This window comes from Falco rusticolus, chromosome 2, assembly GCF_015220075.1.
Source record: "Falco rusticolus isolate bFalRus1 chromosome 2, bFalRus1.pri, whole genome shotgun sequence".
In the NCBI taxonomy this organism is placed as follows: Eukaryota; Metazoa; Chordata; class Aves; order Falconiformes; family Falconidae; genus Falco; species Falco rusticolus.
In genome coordinates this window covers 55,664,904-55,686,545 of record NC_051188.1, presented here as the reverse complement: position 1 = coordinate 55,686,545, position 21,642 = coordinate 55,664,904, and the positions used below count along the sequence as shown (strand labels likewise).

Sequence of the window (21,642 nt, the reverse complement as noted above, 5' to 3'; positions counted from 1 at the left end):
CTCAGTTAGTCCCACTAGGCTGACTGGAGCATTAGGATGCGTGAAAGGATGAAATTAACCTTTTCACCAAATCCAGCCTCCTATTATCTGGATCCTCAGTTAAAACGATGCATAACACTTGGCTGTAGGAGTAATTAAACTTTTTCTTGGCTTGCTAGAAAGCAGGAAAGCAAGAACATTATATTGCTTACCAAGGGTTATAACGCAGAGAAGTGTGAAGGGGAGCTGCCTATTTCTCCACACTCCTCCACTCAAGATCAAAAACTGTCCCTTTTCCAAACATTTATTTTCTGTATTTGCACCAACTCCTGTAGGGAGCTTGTCATGTACGTATTAACCAAATGAAGCTCCCAAGCAACAAAAAGCCATGTGTTTTAAACAGACAAGCAGACAAACATCCATTACTTATAAAGTCATGTTTAGCAGCATTCCAAGAGAAACCTATTTCAAGGTGCGTTTTTTTTAAACAAATGTGTTTTGTCTTGCATTCAAATTAATCTTGTTAGATCTTCATCTTTTTTGCCTCATTGCCCCCACGCTTGCTTCTCATGCTCATGAAGAGTTAGGAGGAATTCATATATTCATATCATATGACACTCAGAAAAAAAATATGCAAAGTTCTGGGGATTGTCACTTTCACAATAAGTGCCTCTGGTGGCATCTTGCAGTTTGCATCACGTGAAGTGGAAGAGGTTGCCTTACGGATACAGCACAGATTCCTTCCAAAAGTACACACCCATTGCTTTTGTATGTTTTTCTAAGCTCTAATACCCTCTTTTAACTCATGAGTAAATTTTTGTTCAGCTCTGTTCTAGCAAAAGGTCATCGGATCCACCGTTGGAAAGAGGGAAACCGATACATCCTCTTTTGGGCGGTGGTTTCATCACTAAGGTTCTACCTACGAGTGGTAGCACACAAAAGTCCCACAGACAGCAAGAATATTTTTGCTTGCATACAGAATGTGGGGCTGAGCCCTTAACAAGGGCTGGCCCAATTGATTTCTTGCACAGGAATGCATAAATGTGGAAGGGCATTGCATGCAATTTTTTCTGGCAGCCACTCGTGTGGAGCGATGGGCTGAAAGCCATCGGGGCAGCCCTGCGGCCATGCCACCTCACAGCAATCCGGGGAACACAGTCCAAGACCACTCCATGGTGCAAACCAAATCAAGGGTAAGAGGGACCCACCTCTGGATCACTCCTGACCCAAACTGCAACACCGCTTCTGAAGAAGGAAGCGCTTCTCCTGCACGCCAGAGGAGAGACCCAGCAACTGGCATGGTGACACCCCGACTTCTTACCCCCTCGTGTTGCCTCTGAACCTCTGGCAGACCTGAGGAGTCTCTCTAGACAAGAAATCCAACACAACTCCGAGGTTTCTGATTTGACAAAAACGCATTGCCATAGAGCAGGAGCTGCTCTGCCAGGCAAATTCTCTCCAGCTGTGTGAAGGAGGGGAACGGAGCCACCTTTCCCTGGGACAACAACAGTATTTCTAGTAATTTCCCAGTCCTGCCCTAGCGTTTTGAGGAGAGCAACATGTTACCACTACATATATCTCTATAGGGTTATTGTTTCTGCTCACAAACTCTTCAGGGACAATGGGAAGCCAGATCTGTCCTTTTTTGTGTCTTCTGAGACCCCCACCTGAGGATGGAGTGAGGAAGTTCCCGTGCTCCTGATCACAGGGAATGGGATCCAGCTTTGCAAGCCTGTGCAAAGAGAGAAAGGAGGGAAGGGAGAGGCTACTCGGGGGCCAAGGCAGATTTGCGTTAGTGCTGACACACGAATCCTCCAAAGTGATGTGTGACGTACCGCAACCCTGAGGTACACTCCTGCACCGGGGAAGGGGAAGGGTTAGGGTGAGAAGAGGATGTCTAACCCACTGTTAGACACTAACGGGTTCCAGCAGAGCCCGTAACCACAAGGAGGGGAGTCTGGGCTCGGCCAGCTGTGGAGAGCACCTCTGACTGCGGTGGCTGCCCCTCCGCCCCCTCCCAGCTTGCCTAGCCCATGCTGTGCGGATGGTGTTTCTCTCCAGCCTGCCCTTCGTTCACATTGTGCCTGGACACCAGGACCTGGCCCCACAGCGTATTAGAGATGTTATTGAGAAACACTGATGCCAAGAACCTTCCACTTCCACTACTGACAAACAGTCTGGCCAGGAGGAGGGGATAAGGCCCTTCCAGACATGCATTGCAGATTCATTTCTGTCCAAAATGCGTTAGTGCTCTGATGGCTGCTTCACTGCGCACAAGGTGCCTCAGAAACTCATTCCTTGGGCAAGTAGAACACATTACCCAACACACCACATCTCAACACACCAGTGTTTGGAGGAAGGGGTGGTAAGGGCTTTGCTGTCAAGTCTCTTCTTTTCGGAATTTTAAGTGTTCCCAGTTCTGCACACCTTGTTTGTAACTATGCTTTTCTCACTCTGAAAACAGATTAATGCAGAACTAAAAGAACAGCTAAATTTTGGTGGATCCAAAAGGTTACACACTGGCAATCGCTCCATGCCCACCTGCACACAGACCACAGCTCCTTGCCTCAGCCTGGAAACCACGTTCTCAGCTGCTACACTTGGCCATAGGGTGACAGGGTGACTGATGCCAACTGAGACCAGCCCGGCCTCCCAGCCCTTTGGAGGAACTGGCAAACCCCCCCGCCACCACGGGGCTGGCTCAAAAGAAGGTTTGGGGAATGGTACTTCTCCATCCAAGGGAAGCATCCTGCAACAGTGATGCTTAAGGGCTGCCTGCATTACCTCTTTTTAGTCCTTTGTACAAACAGAGGTTAAAGGTTTTCTGATAGTGGTATTAATTAGCTTCATGATAACATTAATCCCTGTGATGATAACATTCATCTCTGTTAGTAATTTGATTAACAGACTTTCTTTTCCTTTCAAACAAACCTTTCACAGCAAAATCCACTCTCAGACTCCAGTGCAAAGGGAGTACCTGGCCAGAGCGTGAACAATAGGCCTGATTTATTAAAATTTTTTTGTATCAAAGCCACTGGAACACTGTATATTGCATTTGTTTATGACTATAAAAACTTGGAAAAGGTGCCATAATTTTAAAAACCTTTTCTTCCTTCCTTTACAGTCACTCCTGAGCCCATAAACCCGCATGACCTTCACTTTCCCTTGTTTCTCCCAGCCATCATCAGCGCAGACTTATCAACCAAAAGTTTAGTTGCAAACCTTTCCTGCAGAGACCCAGTTTCCCAGCAGGGCTTCCCAAAAGGGCAAGCCACTTTCCCCTTAACCAGGGAAGCAGCCCTTAACCAGGGAAGAAGCGCAGCCCCAAGGCAGCCTCTGGTTTCAGGCCCTACAGCAAAACTCTCAGCTTTGCTTCAAAATAACACCGCCTAAACCCAGGCTGAGCTCTGCATCACTTCGCCATACCTGCGCATCCCTCACCGCCCCAAGCTTTTACACTGTCATTTATCAATGAAGCAATTACATCCGAGTTAATAACTGCTCAGCAAAAAGAAAAAGCAAAGGAACATAAATTAAAACAAAACGACGCCACGGCTTGTTCTTCTCCACCGACTGTAGCATGGCTGGCAAAACCACAAAAAAGTGGAATGTCACGACAGTCGGAAAATTAATCAGCAAGAAAAATCTGCCCGCATTCTTCTTGTGTCAAATCCACACGCACGGAGCCTTCGGGGCGGGGGGGGGGGGGGGGGGGGGGGGGGAGGCGAGGGAGGGAGGGAAAGCCAGAGGGGCCACCACGGACACCCAGGCACCTGCCCACGAGCCCGCGGGGGCGCCCCCGCCGCCCCCCGCCCGCCAGCCCCGCCGGGGGCATCGCCCGGCCCCGCCGGCTCCGGGCCCCGCCCGGGAGGAGCCCCGGAGCCCCGGGCCGGCGCGGGGGCGGGGGGTGTGGGTGGGTGGGATGGGGGTCGGCGGGAGCCTGACCGTCCAGCGCCAGCATGGATGGGAAGTCCTTGCAGTTGGAGACGCCGGTGGAGTCGGTCACGCAGGTCTTCCAGAGGTTGGCCCAGAAGGTGGCGGTGGTGATGACCGTGCCGTCGATGGTGGACACTTTCCAGTAGTCGGTGGGCAGCGTAGAGGAGACCAGCACCCAGCCCGAGATGGTCAGCAGGAAGGCGATGATCTCCGCCGACGTGCTCGCCATGGGCCCGGCGGCAGGCAGGCAGCGGGCGGGCGGCGGGCGGGCGGCGCGGAGCCGCGGCGGCGGAGTCCCGGCGGCGGGCGGGCGGGCGGGGCGCGGCGGGGCGGGGGCGGCCCCAGCTGCGGAGGGACCTGCCCGCGCCCCCGGGGCCGCCCCCGCCCCGCCCCGCCCCGCCCCCGGGGTCCCCCCGGGGTCCCCCCGGCCGCTCGGGTCGGGAGGGGGCAGCTCTGCCGCCCGCCCCGGGCGTGCAGTAACGGGACCCGAAGGCAAACCGACGTCCCCGTCCCCCGCCGGTGAGCGGTGCGGGGGGGCGGCCGCAGCGCGGCGGGTCCCTCCTTAGCGCTGGGTCAGGTTTGCGCATCCTGCACGCAGGAGGCGCCCCCCGCCCCCGCAAACAGCCTTGCCCGGGGAGGGGGCGGGGGGTGAGGACCTGCTCGCGGTGTGCCGCCCACACCGGGCGCTCCGCGTTCACACGGGAGGTAAGCTCGGAAATAGGCGGCGAGGGGGGTTTAATCCCCCGAATCTCAGCTGGGCTCCCCTTGCTGCCCGGCCGCAGGCGGCGCGGCCTCTGACAGCTGGTTTTGCCGTGTGAGGGGATGGACCTGGGGTTTCTACCCTGGTCTTGATGCGCTGGCACTCGAGCCTGCAGCTCACGGGGGTGGTTATCAACCACGGCTTCTCCTCTTGTTCGAAGCTGTTTGCTTTCCACACCAGTAATATATTTGCCATTGATGTGGAAAGTACACTGCCGGTCTTTACTTTCCTCCTATTTATTTCAAAACTATTGTTACAATTTCTAAACCTTTTTGCCAGACGGGCAATCACTGGAGGATAAGAAGCCACATTTACATCACCGTTCTTCTGATGAATGCTCTTTGGTTTTGCTGTGTGGACACAAACCCGGATGCAGTCACCTTACAGACATTAAAAAACAACTAAACCAAACAGCTAGTGAGGTGTACCCTTGGACGCCTGTCAGAGCTCAGTGGGAACGGGCTGTTTGTTGATTTGCTAATGCCCCAGCAGGATAAAATGGGGTATGCAGCTGCGTTTACCGATGCCATGGCTCTTTGCCCGCTCTCTGCCTCCTTGGTACCCCTTGACACGCGGGTGACCCGCAGAGGCACCAGCAGGGAAGAGGGAGAAGGGGGGAGCAGGCAGTGGGCTTGTTTGCCCGGCAGCATTCGCAGAGTGTGCTACAGCTCCCGCTCAGCCTCCCTGCCGAGGCGTCCTCTCCCCTGGAGGGAAAAGAGGGTGAAAGGGTCTCGATGTGGGTGAGCTGCACTCTGCCGTGGTGTCAGGCTGCAGCCAGAGCCCACTTTGGGGCACAGAGAAGTGCTTCTGGGTCAAAGAGTAGGGGCATGGCTGTAGATCCAAGTCTCGTCTACAAGACATTATGATCTATTTATAGCAGGGCATGGCAATGGAAAGGATTAAAAAAGAAAAGGTTTTTTGAATATTTTCCCTCATCATAGCACTTTGAGGTCTTGAAGACTGGGTTTCTCTTGATGGTGGAAAGCTAGGTCGATCCAAGCAGCTATCAGCTGGGATCGAATCCAGTCGGGGGTGGGAGACTGGAGTCCAAGTCTGGGTCATCGTGTTTTCTTGATGTGGGGAGCTCGCCTGTTCTCTTGGTGATGAAGCCGCTTTGTTTGGTGTAAAGCTTGTGGAACCCCAGGACTAGTGTCTGGGCAAATTTTGGCCAGGGCCCACGGCAGCTTTCAGCGTGCTGCCACACTATAACCAGAGGGCTGGAGTGAGCGTTGAAGGATAGGAGCATGGCCTGAGGACTTCTAGGTCTGAGCCTGAACCCCGGGGAAGAGGGAGGAGGAAGAGGAGGTTCCTGACACACAGTCAGGGGCTGTGGAAGGGGCAGGCTGGGTGGGTGACCCTGCTGAAGCTGCTGCGGGCTCGGGCTGTTTGATAACCAGTTCTGCTGTCCCAGATCGCTGTGTTGTGAAGTTTTCAGCAGAGCTGGACTTCAGCTGCAGTGTGGATCCATGTGTCCCTGCTGCCAGGGGCTTCAGGGAGAGCCCATGCAGGTGGCTTAGGACAGACGAGATTAATTCCACCTCAAACCCACTCTCTGCCTGTCAGTAAGGACCCTTCAAGCAGGGCTGGTTTAAAATGTTCATTCCCTTGTAAACCACATTTTATCCAGAATGATGTAAAGTGGCCTCAGCATATGTGAGGACCAGAGTCACTTCAGCTTCAGGGAAAGGCTTGTCTTTTTCTGCTCCTGACATTGCTGCTTCTGAGGATGTTTGCATTACTCATCCGGTTGTTACTGTCTTTCTCATCTAAAATCAAAGTAAGATGATGAGCTTCTGATCTAACCTGTGGTAGTGTAACCCCCAAGTGACATTGTGCATGGCTGAGTATTCACTTCAGGTTGAAGTGTAAGGGAAGTTGCAAGAGATACGGTTTCCCCATGGCATTTTCTTTGTGTTGGCTGGGATCTGCAGGGATTAGACATTGGAAAACATTCATCTGTGAGGCTGTGTTTCTCCCCTTGTTACATCTTCAGTTCCTCTCTCTGGTGCATCTGCAAGTCCCTCTGTCATGAGCTTAAATTACACATCTTCCAGCTTACAATTTTCCAGAAAATAATGGCCCCTTTTCTCCCCATCGCTGTGGTAGGAACTTCATACCCATGTGAAGACATGTCTATAACTCCCTTCAGCCTCTCTTTTCCTGCTACCAAAGCTCTGGCTGTGGCTTTGCTTACTTGGCTTTCTTAGCTATTTTTAACTTGTGTAGTAGAGTGAAAGACTTGGCCTTTGCTTTGTTTCTTGTTCCTGTGTTTTGGGACAAGCTATGACTCGGGAATTTATTTATTTAAGATGCTCAGACCGCTGTGGGACTGATTCCTGTTATTTTTTTCTGGACATGAATTGATCAGATCACTGTATTCACACAGTTTTGTGCTGGGTCATTTGAAGAAGTGTAGATTTATTCCCTCAGGCTGCGAAAGAAATGTGCTCACACCTTTTTGCAAGAAAACTGAACCCTGTGGTTCACTTTTTGTGGTAAGTCTCATTGACTCTTGGGCACAAAAATGGCATTTCGAGCAGAATTGTTAGTAAGTGTTTAGAATAGAATATATCAGTTGGAAGGGACCTACAACAATCATCTAGTCCAGCTGCCTGACCAATTCAGGGCTGACCGAAAGTGAAAGCATGTCATTAAGGGCATTGTCCAAATGCCTCTTAAACACTGACAGGCTTGGGGCATCGACCACCTCTCGAGGAGGCCTGTTCCAGTGATCGACCACCCTCTTGGCAAAGGAATGCTTCCTGATGTCCAGTCTAAACCTCCCTGGTGCAGCTTTGGACCGTTCCCTCATGTCCTGTCATTGTATCCCAGGGAGAAGAGATCATCATCTCCCTCCCCACTTCCCCTCCTGGGAACCTGCAGAGAGCAACGAGGTCACCCCTTGGCCTCCTCCTCTCCAAACTAGACAATCCCAAAGTCCTCAGCTGCTCCTGACAGGACATGCCTTCCAGCCCTGGCACCAGCTTTGTTGCCCTCCTCTGGACACATTCACATGAACATCCTGCTTCAGTTGTGGGGCCCAGGACTGCAGACACTACTCAAGGTGAGGCTGTGCCAGCGCTGAATACAGCAGGACGGTCGCCTCTTTTGACCGGCTGGTTATGCTGTGTTTGAAGCACCCCAGGGTGCAGTTTCCCCCTGTGGCTGCCAGGACACGCTGCTGACTCACACTGAGCGTGCTGCCCACCAGCACCCCCAGGTCCCTTTCTGCAGGGCTGCTCTCCAGCCACTCCTCCTCCAAACCATACTTGTGCCCAGCGTTACTCTGTCCCAAGTGCAGAATCCAGCATTTGGACTTCTTAAAATTCATCCCACTGATGATTGCCCAACGCTCCAATCTGTCTAGATCTCTCTGCAAGACCTCTTGTCCCTCAAAAGAGCCAGTAGCACCTCCCAGTGTGGTATCATCAGCAAACTTGCTGATGGTGCATTCAACTCCTGCATCCAGATTGTTGATAAATATGTTGAACAGGACTGGCCCTGAGGAACACCGCTGGTGACTCTTTGCCAGCCCAATTCACTACAACCATTTAAGCCCTGCCCTTCAGTCAGTTCTTCACCAGCGCACTGTGAACCTGCTCATCCCACAGTTGGACAACTTGACCAGTAGGATGCTGTGAAGGACAATATCAAAAGCCTTGCTGAAATCCAGAAAAACTGCATCCACCGCCTTCCCTTCATCCACCAGGCAGGTGACCTTATCATAGAAGGATATCAAATTATTTAAACAAAACTTTCCCTTTGTAAGCCCATGTTGACTGTGGCTGATGACTGCATTGTTCTTTATGTGGCTTTCAACAGTACCCAGTATAATGTTCTCCATAATTTTTCCAGGATCTGAGGTTAGACTAACAGGTCTGTGGTTTCCTGGGTCTTCCTTCATGGCCTTCTTGTAAATTGGAATGTCATCGGCTAGCTTCCAGCTAGGGGGGAACTTTCCAGAATCTCAAGATTTTTGAACTGTGTGTATTTTACAAATCAGAATGGAATATTATTAAATAGTTGGATTTTTAAAATGTACAAAAGTTTATTGTATTACTATGTATGGAAGAGTCCTTCAGAAACAGTTTTGCTCTCAAGTCTGAAATACAGGATATTATTTTAGCTCTTGCAGGATCAAAATCACAAGCAATTGTTATTGCCTCATAAGTTAAACACCAGGTGACAACAACATTTGTTCTGCAGCCAGGATAAGCAAGCTAGGGTCGTCATGCCTTTGTACCGGAGTAATTTTTCTTGTAATTTTACCATGCATAGGTTGGGCAACTTGAGACTCTTTCCTGGCTCTGCCGTGTTATGATTTCCAGGGTGCCAAGAGCAGGGTGCCAAAAGAAAAACCCCCAACTTTATTTTTCTAAGGCTGAAGGACAACTTCCTTGTTTGCTAGGGTTTCCCTGAGAATCTGAATATTGAAAAGATAAGATAAGGCAGATATGTGGGAAATATAGGCAGGCTCGTAAGAGTGTCATCACCAGGGCAAGATCAGGTCTGCTGTCGGTGATAGATCTGGGGAATAAATCTCGAATTGGCGTATGCTTTAGAGGAGATTAACACAACTGTAAAATGAGGAGCCTTGTGTGGTGTTCTGCATTGTGCAGAACAAAAAGTGCTGCCTAAAAAATGAGCAACCAGATCCTCTTCTCCAAAGGAGAGCAGAGAAATGTATGTTTCTGCACTGCCTAAAAAAAATCCATTGGAGTGGGAACATCAGTTAATAATCACCACTCCTTGCTGGGGCCGCCACTGTTGTTTTTCTTAAGCTATCAGAAATGGAATTAAATTAAATTACTGCACGTCTTTTGTAAACTGCCAGGACAAGAATGATTTTAAGCTATGTAGTTCATCTATTACGTAACAAAAAGTAAAAAATTAATAGGAAGTGACAACCCAGAACATTTTAAAGGAGTGAAAAATTGCATTCCACATGCCAATAAACTTTCCCCTCTCCCATTCTGTGCAGCGCGTTCAGACATTACAGACTTTGTTTCTTGACACTGAGATTAATGCGTTATTTCTTTTTTATTTTTTCCTGGTCAGCTTAATTTTGTTGAAAAAAGCCTGTGTTGTTCCCTGATGTAATACAATGCTTTTAAAAATAGATATAACCAGTTTAACAAACTAAGCAGGAAATGTGAAGAAGTGCATCTCCTACTTTACTGGAGGTGCATTCCACCTGGTCAACAGCACAGGTGCAGCTCTCGTCATTGCCTCCACATCAAATCAAGGTTTGCTAAATGCAGGTAGGTTGCAGAGGAAAGGAGGGAAACTTTCAGGCTCATTTTTAGAACATGTGGCCTTACGTAATGTGATTTAGAAAGTGTCTGCACAATAAAAGAACACGGTGTCTGATGGAATTTAAAAGGATCTAATGGAGGTGGGAGGCAGATAAGCAAATGTCTTTCCAAAGCAGCCAGTGTTCAGAAACGATCCTTGCAGTGAGCCGTAAAGATGAGGAGGCTGAGTCCTTACCGGTGGCTGAGCTGCAGGACAGGGTTGAGACCTTGGTGTTCCCAGAGTGGGAACACTTTCCCACCGAGCGTGTCCTCTGCCCCTGTGTGCCGCAGCCGGTCTCTGCCGTTTCCTGAGCACCTGACAGATCTGGGCACAAGGAGCCTGTCACCTTTTGCAGACACCAGGATAACTCCCGGTCAGAGGACTTGGAAAAGCTAGAGCTGACCCTCGGGGAGAAGCACAGGAACAGGACAAGGGGCGTGAGCTGGAACATGGGAAATTCCCATTAGTTATTAGGAAAAAAATGTTCCCTATGAGGGTGGTCAAGCACTGGAGCAGGCTGCCCAGAGAGGCTGTGGAATCTCCATCCTTCGAGGTCTTCAAGACTCAGCTGGGCACGGCCCTGAACAAGCCCAGCTGATCAGACATGGTTTGGACTAGATGACCTCTGGAGGTCCCTTCTAACCTGAATTACTCTATTACCCTATGATTTTGTTACCTCATTGAAGCAAATAGAGTAGTAGCACTGGGAGGCATTTGGCTTATTATAGCTCTAAGTGGCGCACTGGTGCACTAATGATTATATATTATATGTTACACTCAGAACACGATTGCATGTGGTTCCTGCTATCCTGTTACTCAGCCCACGTGCCGAAATCTTTTCACCAATACATGTATCTCAGTTCATAACAGTGGTACATTTAACTACTTTGCCAGCTGTTTGTTTACACATAGGGAAATGTTTCCAATGGTCATCCTTTTTTTCTTTTTTCTTTTTTTTTTTTTTTTTGAGGATGCCTCTGGATATGCTAAAGCATGGAGCATGACACGGAGGTCTTTAGCTGTGCCACTGTAATAACCTTCCTGAGACAGCAGGGCAGGGATGAAGAGAAGAGACGAGCTTCTGGAAAAAAGGGACTCATTTCCCAAGTGGATGCAAGGAACAAAGCTGATAAGCGTGTGCTTCAACTAATAGGGGTGGTAGCAACTGGAGACATTGGTTGAGGAGATGACACGGTGTGAGGTGACTGACAGGCATGGCAAAATCCCTGGAGGAGACAGAAATAAGCTGCAGGAGAGCACGGACAAGGGGTGATAATTTACACCATGCTCTTTGTACCTAGCCCTGCTTAGGTACAACAGCCCTCAACACATATTTCTCCCAGCTTCCAGCTGGGAGGAAGGGGAGACAGTTGAAGGTGAGTCAAGGTAGTGGCCTCACACCTTCCCACCAGTATCTCTATCTGCAGGCAAGCTCTTCTCCATGCCCTCCTCCTGTTCTTCTCCCCATTTCCCACAGTGGTCCCTTACTTACTCAGAGAAGGGCTGTGCCACGAGGAGGGTGCTGTGGTTTACCATCTCTGGCCCTGCTGTTTACCAGGTACCAGCTGCCCCAGCCGGTGACATAGAAAAGTTTCATTTAACTGAGAGCATGAAAACCACAACAAGGAGCAAAAGAGCTTCTATAGCGTGACTTCATTTGAGAGCAAATGGGCTGGGATCAAAAAAGGTCACAGTGACAAAGCACAGTTAAAAGCTGACTTAGATCAACATGCTCAAGCAACTCAGAAACAATGGGAATAAGGAAATAATATGTGACTTGTTTTGATCAATACAGATTAAGAAAAAAAAAATCAATAAACGGGTTGAAATTAACATGCATTTGATCCACCAGCAATACTGCTTCTTTTGAGCCTGCTGGTTTGGTTTGGTTTCTGAAGTGGTGTGTGTATTTGAAATAGAAGTGATAGCCAGACTGATTTGACAGAAGTGGGTAAAAGCCTCCAGCAAAAAGGGGGGCTGCCTGCAAGCACAGAAGCTCTTGGATAAAGAGCACAGATCTAAAATAAAATTTAAACTTGCTGAGCTTAAAGAATCACAAATAAAACTAACAGTAATGAGATCAGACCAGAAAAAAACACTTTAAAAACATAGATGCAGATGGGAGTGTGCACGTGCTGGGGGACATGATTAGGTTCCCCCTGTCTTCCCATCCCCCAAGAGCACTGCCTTGTCAAAAATCAAATGGATCAAATGTACTCAGAAGGTTTTTTAGTGTACGAAGCAGTGCTTCGGTTCCTTTTGTGTGCAATTTGTGTGCAGCACGGGGTCTTCCTACTCCTCAGTAGCAATGCTGTGCCCCCACACTGACTCTCAAAAAAACCAGGCTGCCAGTGTCTACTGCACATGGTAAATGGAGCAGTATATTACCCAGGAGAAAATGCATTTGGGCTGCTTATTTTTGCTGGGTTACAGTCCAGAGTATCCAACAAGGCATTCGCCAAGGACAGGACACAATGTGCTCTGCCTGTTATGTTAATGCTTTCATTTTCCCATACAGAAAAAAAATTCTTTCATTACATTGCAGAAGTTCTACCTTGCTATTGCCCTTGTAAAGAAATAAAGCATTTTCCACTGTGTTTTTCTGTTTACCTCTTTGTTCAAGTGTCTTTTCTCAGCTGTTTATTTCAGTGGCTCATTTAGATGTTCATTCTAGCTCTTTAATTCATTTTAGCTGCAAGCCACGTGAAGAAGGGTACTTTTGAGAATTTAGTAATAAAACTATGTAAAGTCTTTTTCATGTCAGAAACACATTCCAACTTTTAGAAAAAAGAGAAATTCTCAAACAGTTTTGACAACTCCTGTTTGTAAGGAAAGTTTGCTGCACAGAATGATGCTGTATGCACAGAGCCGGTGCTTCTGATTTTGATAGTAAGGCTTTTATGTGGATTTAAATATTGCACTGCACTTTTTTTTTTTTTTAGTAACTAAAGTTGTAAAGTGGGAGAAAATGGAATAATGAAGCAACCTTTTTACTTTGTGCTCTGGGGAAATTTAGTTTCTTTTTCTTTCCCAGTGTCTGGTGTAATTACCTGATGTGTAGGCAGGAATCAGAAAAACTTCCAACAGCAATTTCATAAATTTCAGAAGTCTCAGTGTGGCAAAGTGGTGGCTTTTGAGTCTAAATTGCTTGACAAATACCAACAAAATATAACTGCCGGCAGATGCCAAACAGTGAGGCTGGAGACACTAGTGCTTATTGTAGCAACTACTCTTTTTTTTTTTCTTTTCCATGAGATAGTGCACTATTGACAAAAATGACTTTCAGTGGTGTCTGAGGATTAAGGGTTTATTTGGAAAGATCACCCAGAGCGTTTTTTTCATGTGGGGTTCTGAGAAGTGTTAACTTTTCTATGTACATACGGGATAAACCTGATTTGGTAAGAGAGTTAGGACATAACCTGGCATGCAACAGCTACACGTTTCTTGCATCCATTAAAGAACCTGACAGAAATGTTAAAATTCAGCTGGAGGAAGTGTTTGTGTTATTGCTAGATATCCTGTTAATGCAAAATACGGCACTTTAGTATGAATGCAAAACATAATCATGCATGAAATTCAATTCCCTGTCATAAATCCCACTCTCCCTCCTCCAGCCCCATTAAATATAGGGCATCTCTGGAAGATGTGCTGATTTATGAGAGGAATTCTCTTGCTTGTAAAGGAAACCTAGAGGGACTGCCTTCGGCGTAAGCATCAGCTTATGGATGCCTGTGAGCAGGCTGGTCAGTGGCAGAGCTTACTAGAGCCTTGTGGAGCTGTGGTCCTATGCCAGCCATTGTCCTTGCCGGGCACTTTCTGGTGACACATCACATACTCTGAGCTGAAAAAATATTGATTTGGGGATCACACGCTTGGACTAGTTTCAGTTTTCCTCCCATCCCAAATAGGAGCTAACCTCAGGCTGAGATCCTCATCAAACCAGCGCAATGCCCTGGAGTTTGCTCCTGGCCCTTTTGCTGCCAGTACTTTGCAGGAGGTTTTACCCACCTCTGCCACAAATGTTTTCCAGCTCTGGCAGCACAATTCCCAGTGCTGGACACCTCTGCAGGCTGAGGTTTGCTTAAGCTTGACCCAAGGCGCAAGCCCCTCTCACCTGCCTGTGATCTGCCTCTGCAGAGCCCCATAGCAGCTCTGTTTCAAGCCACTGCTGCTGCAGGGGATGCGGCTGGAGGTCACCAGTCTCAGGCAGGAGTTATGCCCGACCTCTACACGGGGTGACCAGAGAAATTAAAGGAATGATGGGTTTTGAGGATTTGAGTTTAAAGTGTAAAAAGGAAAAGATACAGTTAAAACAAAGGGAAAGTTCAATCCTCGAACAAAACTTTCAACAAAAGTTGAAAAGTTATTTTTGTGCATATTTTTAAGCCTGATTCCTGGAGCGCTGACCGAGCAGCCTTTTCTTGCCCACTCCAACCAGCCTAATATTGTCCTGGGTTCTTCCAGGCCTCCCACCTAACCGTACGCGTCGGCTGGCTGCTCTCACCCTGACGAGTCATGGCATGAGTGGCTCAGCAAATGGACATCTCCGAGTCCCGAGCCCTCATCCATCAGCCCCTCTCATGTCTCTAACACCCTCATCCATCGGCCCCTCTCACGCCTCTAACAGTGGCTGCCGCAGGTGAGCATGTCGTGCAAGCAGAAACTGCCCCGTTGCCCAGTGAACCTCTCAGGCACCGGTGTGTTTCTTGGCTCTTGGCAGGGACCAGCAGCATCCTTGGATGCACGCCTGGCAGCTGACAGGCTCTTTGCCCAGCTGCGTTTCAGTGATTAACCTACTGCCTCTGTCTGTCAGCTTCTCGGTTTCTGCGCCACACCAGAAAAGACAGGAAAGTTAAAGATTTGCTTGAACTGTCTGGGCTGGGGCTGGTATGATGCCCCGAGGGCATGCATCCATCTGGATATTCAGCTAGATATCTACCATGTGGTCGGAGTGATATAGACAGCTGTAAATAAAGCCTGTTACAGCTCACGGTGCAGACCTTGCTCTCAAGACAGGGCCTAGAGGAGCCGAGGGGCCTGTTTTCCAACGCAGGACTGTAAGAGGTCACTCTCCTGTTTGTGCTGCCCCTGAACTCAACCCCTTTTCTGCAAGACACTTCTGAGCACGCCAGTGTCTGCTGGCTTCTGAGAATGCCCCCTGCCAAGTTCTTCAGGCGTGGAATAGGTTGTTCCCTTCTTGTTTTTAAAGTGTCGTGGTTAATTTCTAATTAGAAGTGCCTTTGAACTCCTGAACTTTAAACTTAGCGGAGGAAGCCTACCCTTGAATACATCAAAGCCTGTAGCTGCACCTAGAGGAACAATTCATGCCACATATTCATCATGCTGAGAAATAATCCCAAGTCCTTTATGTGGCACATGCACCATTGAATATACTAATATACATGAGTAAATAAATAAAGCCATTAGACTAGAATGCATGTCCCTAAGAGCAAAATTTTCTCTGCAAGTTATCAAACAGACTGAAATACCAATCACTAATCTTTTGCAAAGAAAATCTCTCACATTTTCAAACAAAGCAAACAAGTACACTCATATATATAAATACATATATATGGATGTATATATTGAAAGAATGTGATACAAAGACCTTTTTGTATCCCTGCCTTATATTATGTCTCAGAACAGGAAAGAGAGATCAAGCTGTTACCAAAAGTGCTATTTCCTTGATACAGGAGCAACAATATTAGCCAACAAACCCACCAACCACAGTTTCACCTTTTCTTAACAAAATTAAACACATGTACAGCTCAGTAAGTATTGCTACTACAAATTAATTAAGCCAATTCATAAAACAGCAAGAGAGAAAGAAAAGTTTAGGATAAGTAGAGGAGACCAAAGTAACCCAGCTCCCACCCCTCCCTTAAGCAGATAAAAATGAGATCTTTTCCCTCTCCTTACAGAAGGCTACAACTGGAGATTGCAAATGGTGTCTGATCACAGGGCTTCTCTTTATACACAGAATTTCTTCTGCATTAGATATTCCTACACACTACCACCTACCACCTGTATATCACTAGGATTTTTCATTACTAGAAGAGGGATGGGCATGTAATAATTACAACAATTCATTAGCCTTGTCAGGAATTATCTAGAACTACTTGAAAACAGATTCCTTGCTGTTTTGCTTTAAAAATCGTTGGCTTAAAAATACCCATCAGGACATTAATATAATTAGGATTTTGCTTGTCATCCTCTTTTTTTTTTTTTACCCCCTTCTGCACTATTAGTGTTCTTGGTGGTTAGAACTTGCTTTAATGTGTTAAATCCATTAGAGATTTCCCAAATGAGTCAGTTATGAATCATGGGTTGTTATCTTTCATCACCTCCACACAAACTGCAGGTTGTGACGAAGTATGACGTTCTGGCTTGGTTTGTTTGTGCAGCGGCTGGGATTTTTGTAGTGGGGGAAGTAAGTTACTTGAGTAATTTCCATTTGTTTTCAATAGGGCTGCAGTAGCATTGAACAGAGGCGTTTCTGAGGTTCTTTCTCTGTGGATTTCTAGCATTTGATGCTGATTTCACTTTTATGGGAGCAGTAATGCCTGGCAAGGTAAGCTATCTCAAACCCTTGCTGATACTCCTGTGGGCAATAAGGATAGCGTTCAGCATTTCTGCAGGCACACTCTATACCATTGCAATGCAGTGATTTTCACTTTAGCATTCCATCACATTCAGCGACTTTAGCTTTACTGTCCCAATATATTTGTAAGCTTGGGAGTACCCAGAGCTTTGATGGTGGCCCTGTATAAGCACTCTCTTGTGTGTGTAATTTTGGAGTAATTTGTACTCATCAGGAAAGCTTGCCAGGTTTTCTGTTAAAAGGATGAAGTTGCCAGCTCATGTAAACTTGCTGTAGTCCCACTCTGCCTGGTGTCTTCCTTCAGAACAGCCAGTCGTCAGTTTGCACAATTATTTCTGCATTCTGCATCCAGCAACGTACAGTCGTATTTGAATGATGTCTGCTCACGACTGGCTCACTAAATAGTTCACATCCAAACCCAGTTGCCTGTGGTTCTTTCGTCATTACAAGCCCGATCCTGGTGGGTTTTATTATTATTTTGGAAGCAGTGAAAGATCAACACCATAAAAAGCAAGTCAGTGAGGGACTTAGTTTGTTATGACGTTAATATGGGAGTATTTTAATGTAGGTGTGAAGCTGTGAATGTTGTTTCTCCAGCTCCCAAACCCTTTTCTGATGCTCATTTCAGGAAGGCTCTCTAAACTGTGGTAGTAATGGTTGAGCTTGCCTTGTGTATTAACATGCTCATGAATTTATCTTAGACTTACTTTTGTTGCTTCTTAAACTAAGACAATACTACTACATAATTATTAGCTATCCCTGTTTGCTGGGAGCAAGGGTGAGGTTAAAATGCGCTTGTGCCGGCGAAGAAATCTTCGGATGGAAAACTGCAGAGAAATGCAAGATTTTTCCCAGCTGTGTAGGCTGAGACAACAGGAGGGCCATCTGTGCAATCTCCCCATTTGGCTGGACCACAGCTAGAAATGTGATGCTTGCCTTGCACCTGAGTATGCAGAGACACCTTAACAGAAGTGGTTTTGTGTGATGACTGCTGTATATATGCTTAAGGGGCAGGGTTACATCTCCGAGCTGAAAGCAACCCTTTGTGAATACATAAATCACAGAAGGACTGTGTTTGAAGATTGTATCTTAGCCAGTGGAGGTGGCACAATCTACAAAACACGTACATCTCTGAAATGAGTCATTATTTTGAATAATGATCCACACTTGTACATTTTCATGCAGACAGTTATGAGGAAGACTTAGCAGGAAGGACTTCAAGCTTTCAACCGCTCCTCAAGATCTGTCAGTCTGTGAAGTTTAAAGTGAGCTGACAAAGGCCACGCAAAATGGTAACAGGGATTGATGACACGTGAATAAACTGAGCTATTGATCTGTGCGACAGCTGGCATAAGTAGCAGTGTTGTCTAACCACAGCGATGCACCTCTTCCTCTCCCTTCCCTTGCCAGGCATTTTTATTATGACTTCTCTCGTGCCTCTGCAAGGGGCCCTTCATCCTGGTCTCTATTGCAATGTTGATAACAGCTCCACAAACAAAGGAATTGGAAATTTCCACAAGTTCACTTAAACTTGCAATTTATATGATGTAATATGACAAGTGGTGTTTGGCAGTAAGCACAGCAGGGGTAATCCTGTCCCACACTGTTACTGCAGAGCATTACCTGCAAATGCAAGAGGTGGGATTCTCTCTTAACTTAGATGTCCAAAGTACAGATGTTCACATCTGGGCTAGTCATTACAGCTGCAGGCAATATAGTCAAAGGAGTCTGGAGAGCTACTCAGCTGATCAAATATAGGGTGAAATGGGGTGAACTATGCCCCTGAAGTGTCTGTTTCATATTACTGACTGTAAAAGGAACCAAGATGGACAGATTAATGCATAGTCATCTATATTATAAATGTCACAAGATGGGATTTTTACTATCTTTAATGTCGAATTCCATATTCACAAATGAAGATAGAAACAGCCTGAAAAGGTTTTGGCATTTGCAAATGCAGGCTGGCAGCAGCGTAGTTCTTTTGTATTGCTGGAGATAAATTTTGCGCCCTCTTCTGGAAAAAATGTTTGGCACAGTGATGTAAAAATATTTAAAAAAAAAAAGATTGTACAGTGAAGTCTTCTCTTAATTTTCCTAGAGGAGATTTGGCACAATGAACAACTTCTTAGATGCTGACTGTTCGTTCAGTTCTGATCATGTACATGTATTGGTACATATGGCTCCTAATCTGTGAATTTATCTGCTGATGAGGTTAATAACCAGACTGTGGTCTCTTGTGACATATGACTTCCAAGTAAATACACCAAAGCTCAATGAAAACAAAGATTAAAAAAAACCCCAAACAAACATGTATTGGTATCTGTTCACCTGGAAAATCCAGAGCAGAAAACGACCCGACAAGTCTGTATATAATCAACTATAGCAGTTTTATAGCAACATCACTCAATTAACATCTACACTGTTAAGATTTATGCAGCTCTGGGTTCATAATCAGATCCCATATCCAGTCATAGGAAACAAAACAGCAATTATGATTCCACTTGTAAGAAGAAGTGTCAGTTTTCAGGACTACATCACACACCTTGTCTCCCTGAACAGGCTGAAATGTGGGCAGATTGATAATGCAAGCAAAAGAAAGGGCTGGACCTAGTGAGTCTGTCCTTGAAAGAACAGTAATTTCAGGTATCAAAAAAAGGGAGAGCTATCAGTTCACCCACTCATGTGGGAGGTTCATTGATGCTTGAAACATGTATGAAAAGGGGCATGAGAAGAGTACAGACAACTTCCTGGGTGGGATCTGCACGTTCCTGTCTCTCAGTAGTTTCATCCTATTCAGCTGAATGACGCCTCTTCCAAACTTCTCATTTAAGCAGGATAAACTAAAATGGAGCAAGCAGTTAGTTACCAGAGTCCCCAGTCGGTATGCTCTCCGCAGAAGTGTTTGCAGGGTATCTGCTTTCCACTGATACTATGCAGTTGTGTTGGAGGTGTGTGATCACTCAGAAGGTTACTGCATGCTGGCCAGGTATCAGCAAGTGAATAGCAAATAAACACTTCTGTCAACAGATGGATTTACTGTGTTACAATTGTGAGGATCACAAACTACTATTTGTACTGCTGACAGACCAATGATGCGTCATAACATCTTTGGCAGAGTCTTAGCCAACGGTCTGAAAAGGGTCACAGGAATCGTCAGTTCCCTCCAGTCATTTTGAGCTTCAGAAAGAAAAGATTTGCTAGGGAGAAGAAATGAGATCTGTTTTGTGACATCAGCTGTCCGTCAGGCCAGTTCTCTTCTCCAGTCTGGATAAGGCAGGATCAAGTCAGACAATGGCCCAACTGTTAGCTTCCCTTTGTTGGGATGTTAGGTGTTAGCTTTGCTACCTGTCCTTGGAAAAGGAGGAGCAAGTGGGCAGCATATGGATGTCCAAAGATGTGGACCCAACACCTCTCTGGGGGAAAAGACTAACACTGGAGTATAAAGAAAAAATTCATGTCTAAACCTTTTGCCATTCCACAAAGAGCAGGCTGGGTGTGAAGCTGCTCTTAACTACAACTGCACAAAAATGGCTTGTTGGAAATGCCCCCGTGTTGCATCGGTAAAGGTGTGGGGTCCTACCGTGCAGCTCCTGCTCAGTGCTGGGCGTTGCAGCAACCACCAGCACTCCCTGTGCAGTGGGCAGAGCCATGCAGGGTTAGCAGAGCCCCGGTGGCCCCCACTGTCCCCAGAACCATCATCTCATGCCCTGAAATGGAGACCTTGCAGCTCTGGCCAAGCTCTGCACCCAGGGAGCCTTGACTGCTTCCCACTCCCAGCCTTGCCTGTGCAAACTGACGGTGGCTCCCGCTTCCTGCGGACCTGAAGGGCTGCCCGGCTTCCTGCACTCCAGCTGATCTTGGACCTGAACACATTTTGCTACTGGGACCTTACAGCAACAGGGATGGGAAAAATCTGTTCTTTGGGAACAGAATTTCCCGTGAGTTCCCAAACTCCGCACTGTGACAGAGGAATAGGTCTGTTCACACTTCAATGCTCTGTAAGAGCAACATGGGAGCGTGGGGATGCAGAGGCTGCAACAGGAATGGAAGGCAGAAAAAAAATGAGAAAGTGAAAGACGGAAACAAATCAGTCTCAAACAAACCTGAAAGAAAGAAACCTCTCTCCTGTGGACTCAGGAAAGTTGGAAATGTGTGGTACTTCAGAATATGCTGCCCATGGGCAGGGAAAACACAGGCATGAGAAGTAGTAACAAGACCTGAGGAAGAACCTCTCAGCAATTAGGAGTGTTTTGGCACAGAGGTAGGAAGGCACAGCAAAATGAGATACATGGTCATTTTGTAAGAAAGGCTTACTCTTCATGTAATAGAGCTATGAACATAGAGGAGTCCACGGAGAATCTGTAATACACAAATCATGGGCCTCACCTATGAGCCACAAGCCTGAGCCACATACCCATTTTGGATGGCATTTGTCTCTCTTAACTTTGCTGTTGGAAGTTTTGGATTTACCCTAAGCCACTGACTTTAAACTCCGTGTACAGTGGATGGACGCTTCCAGAGGTGATCTAGCCCACTGACCTCATACGCATTGCCCTCTGGGGACGTCTGTCTGTTTCCACCTACTGCAGAAGGAGTTCAAGACGATTACCTTGGACATCCCCTTTAGACTGCTAAAACCGGTGAGGTGAGTCCCACCTCCTACGACTGCTCAACTCAAGCACTAGTGCTGTTGAAATGAGCAACTGTTTCTGTGCGCCTCTGGAAAGGCAACTTTCTGGAGCAGTGACAAACCGTACACACTGCCAACAGTTTGGTGCCTGCCTGTGTCATCCTCCGTCTGTGGTCAGACCCTGTGGTCACAGCTGGGAAAGATTTCTCTCCTCTTCGGTGATGCCTGCTCCAGCCATGGTTGGATGAGCCAAGCTATTGACTAATAATGTGTAGACACAATCAAAAAGTCTGGTTTCAGCGTAACAAGTGGGTTGGCTTTTACACATGTGGAAGGATATGGCCTCAGATGACTGTGGGATTGAGGTGTCGTGCTGCAGGCAGCTAGAACACAAGGAAAAGGTCACACTGGGAAAGGGGAAGGAATACACCTTTGTTCATT

General features: G+C 47.0%; 1 protein-coding gene across 2 annotated transcripts in view; it reads right to left on the bottom strand.

Annotated features, from left to right (window-relative positions):
• Positions 1–21,642, bottom strand: part of CLDN10 (claudin 10) — a 65,405-nt gene that overhangs the window by 11,348 nt on the left and 32,415 nt on the right. The window contains exon 1 of one of the 2 annotated variants that reach the window (XM_037377760.1): positions 3,925–4,187. The exons of the other annotated variant lie outside the window; for it this stretch is intronic. Within the exon in view, the coding sequence (XP_037233657.1) occupies positions 3,925–4,144 (220 nt within the window). The 5' untranslated portion in view covers positions 4,145–4,187. Of the gene's footprint in view, positions 1–3,924; positions 4,188–21,642 lie in introns of those variants that run through there. 2 annotated transcript variants of the gene reach the window in all.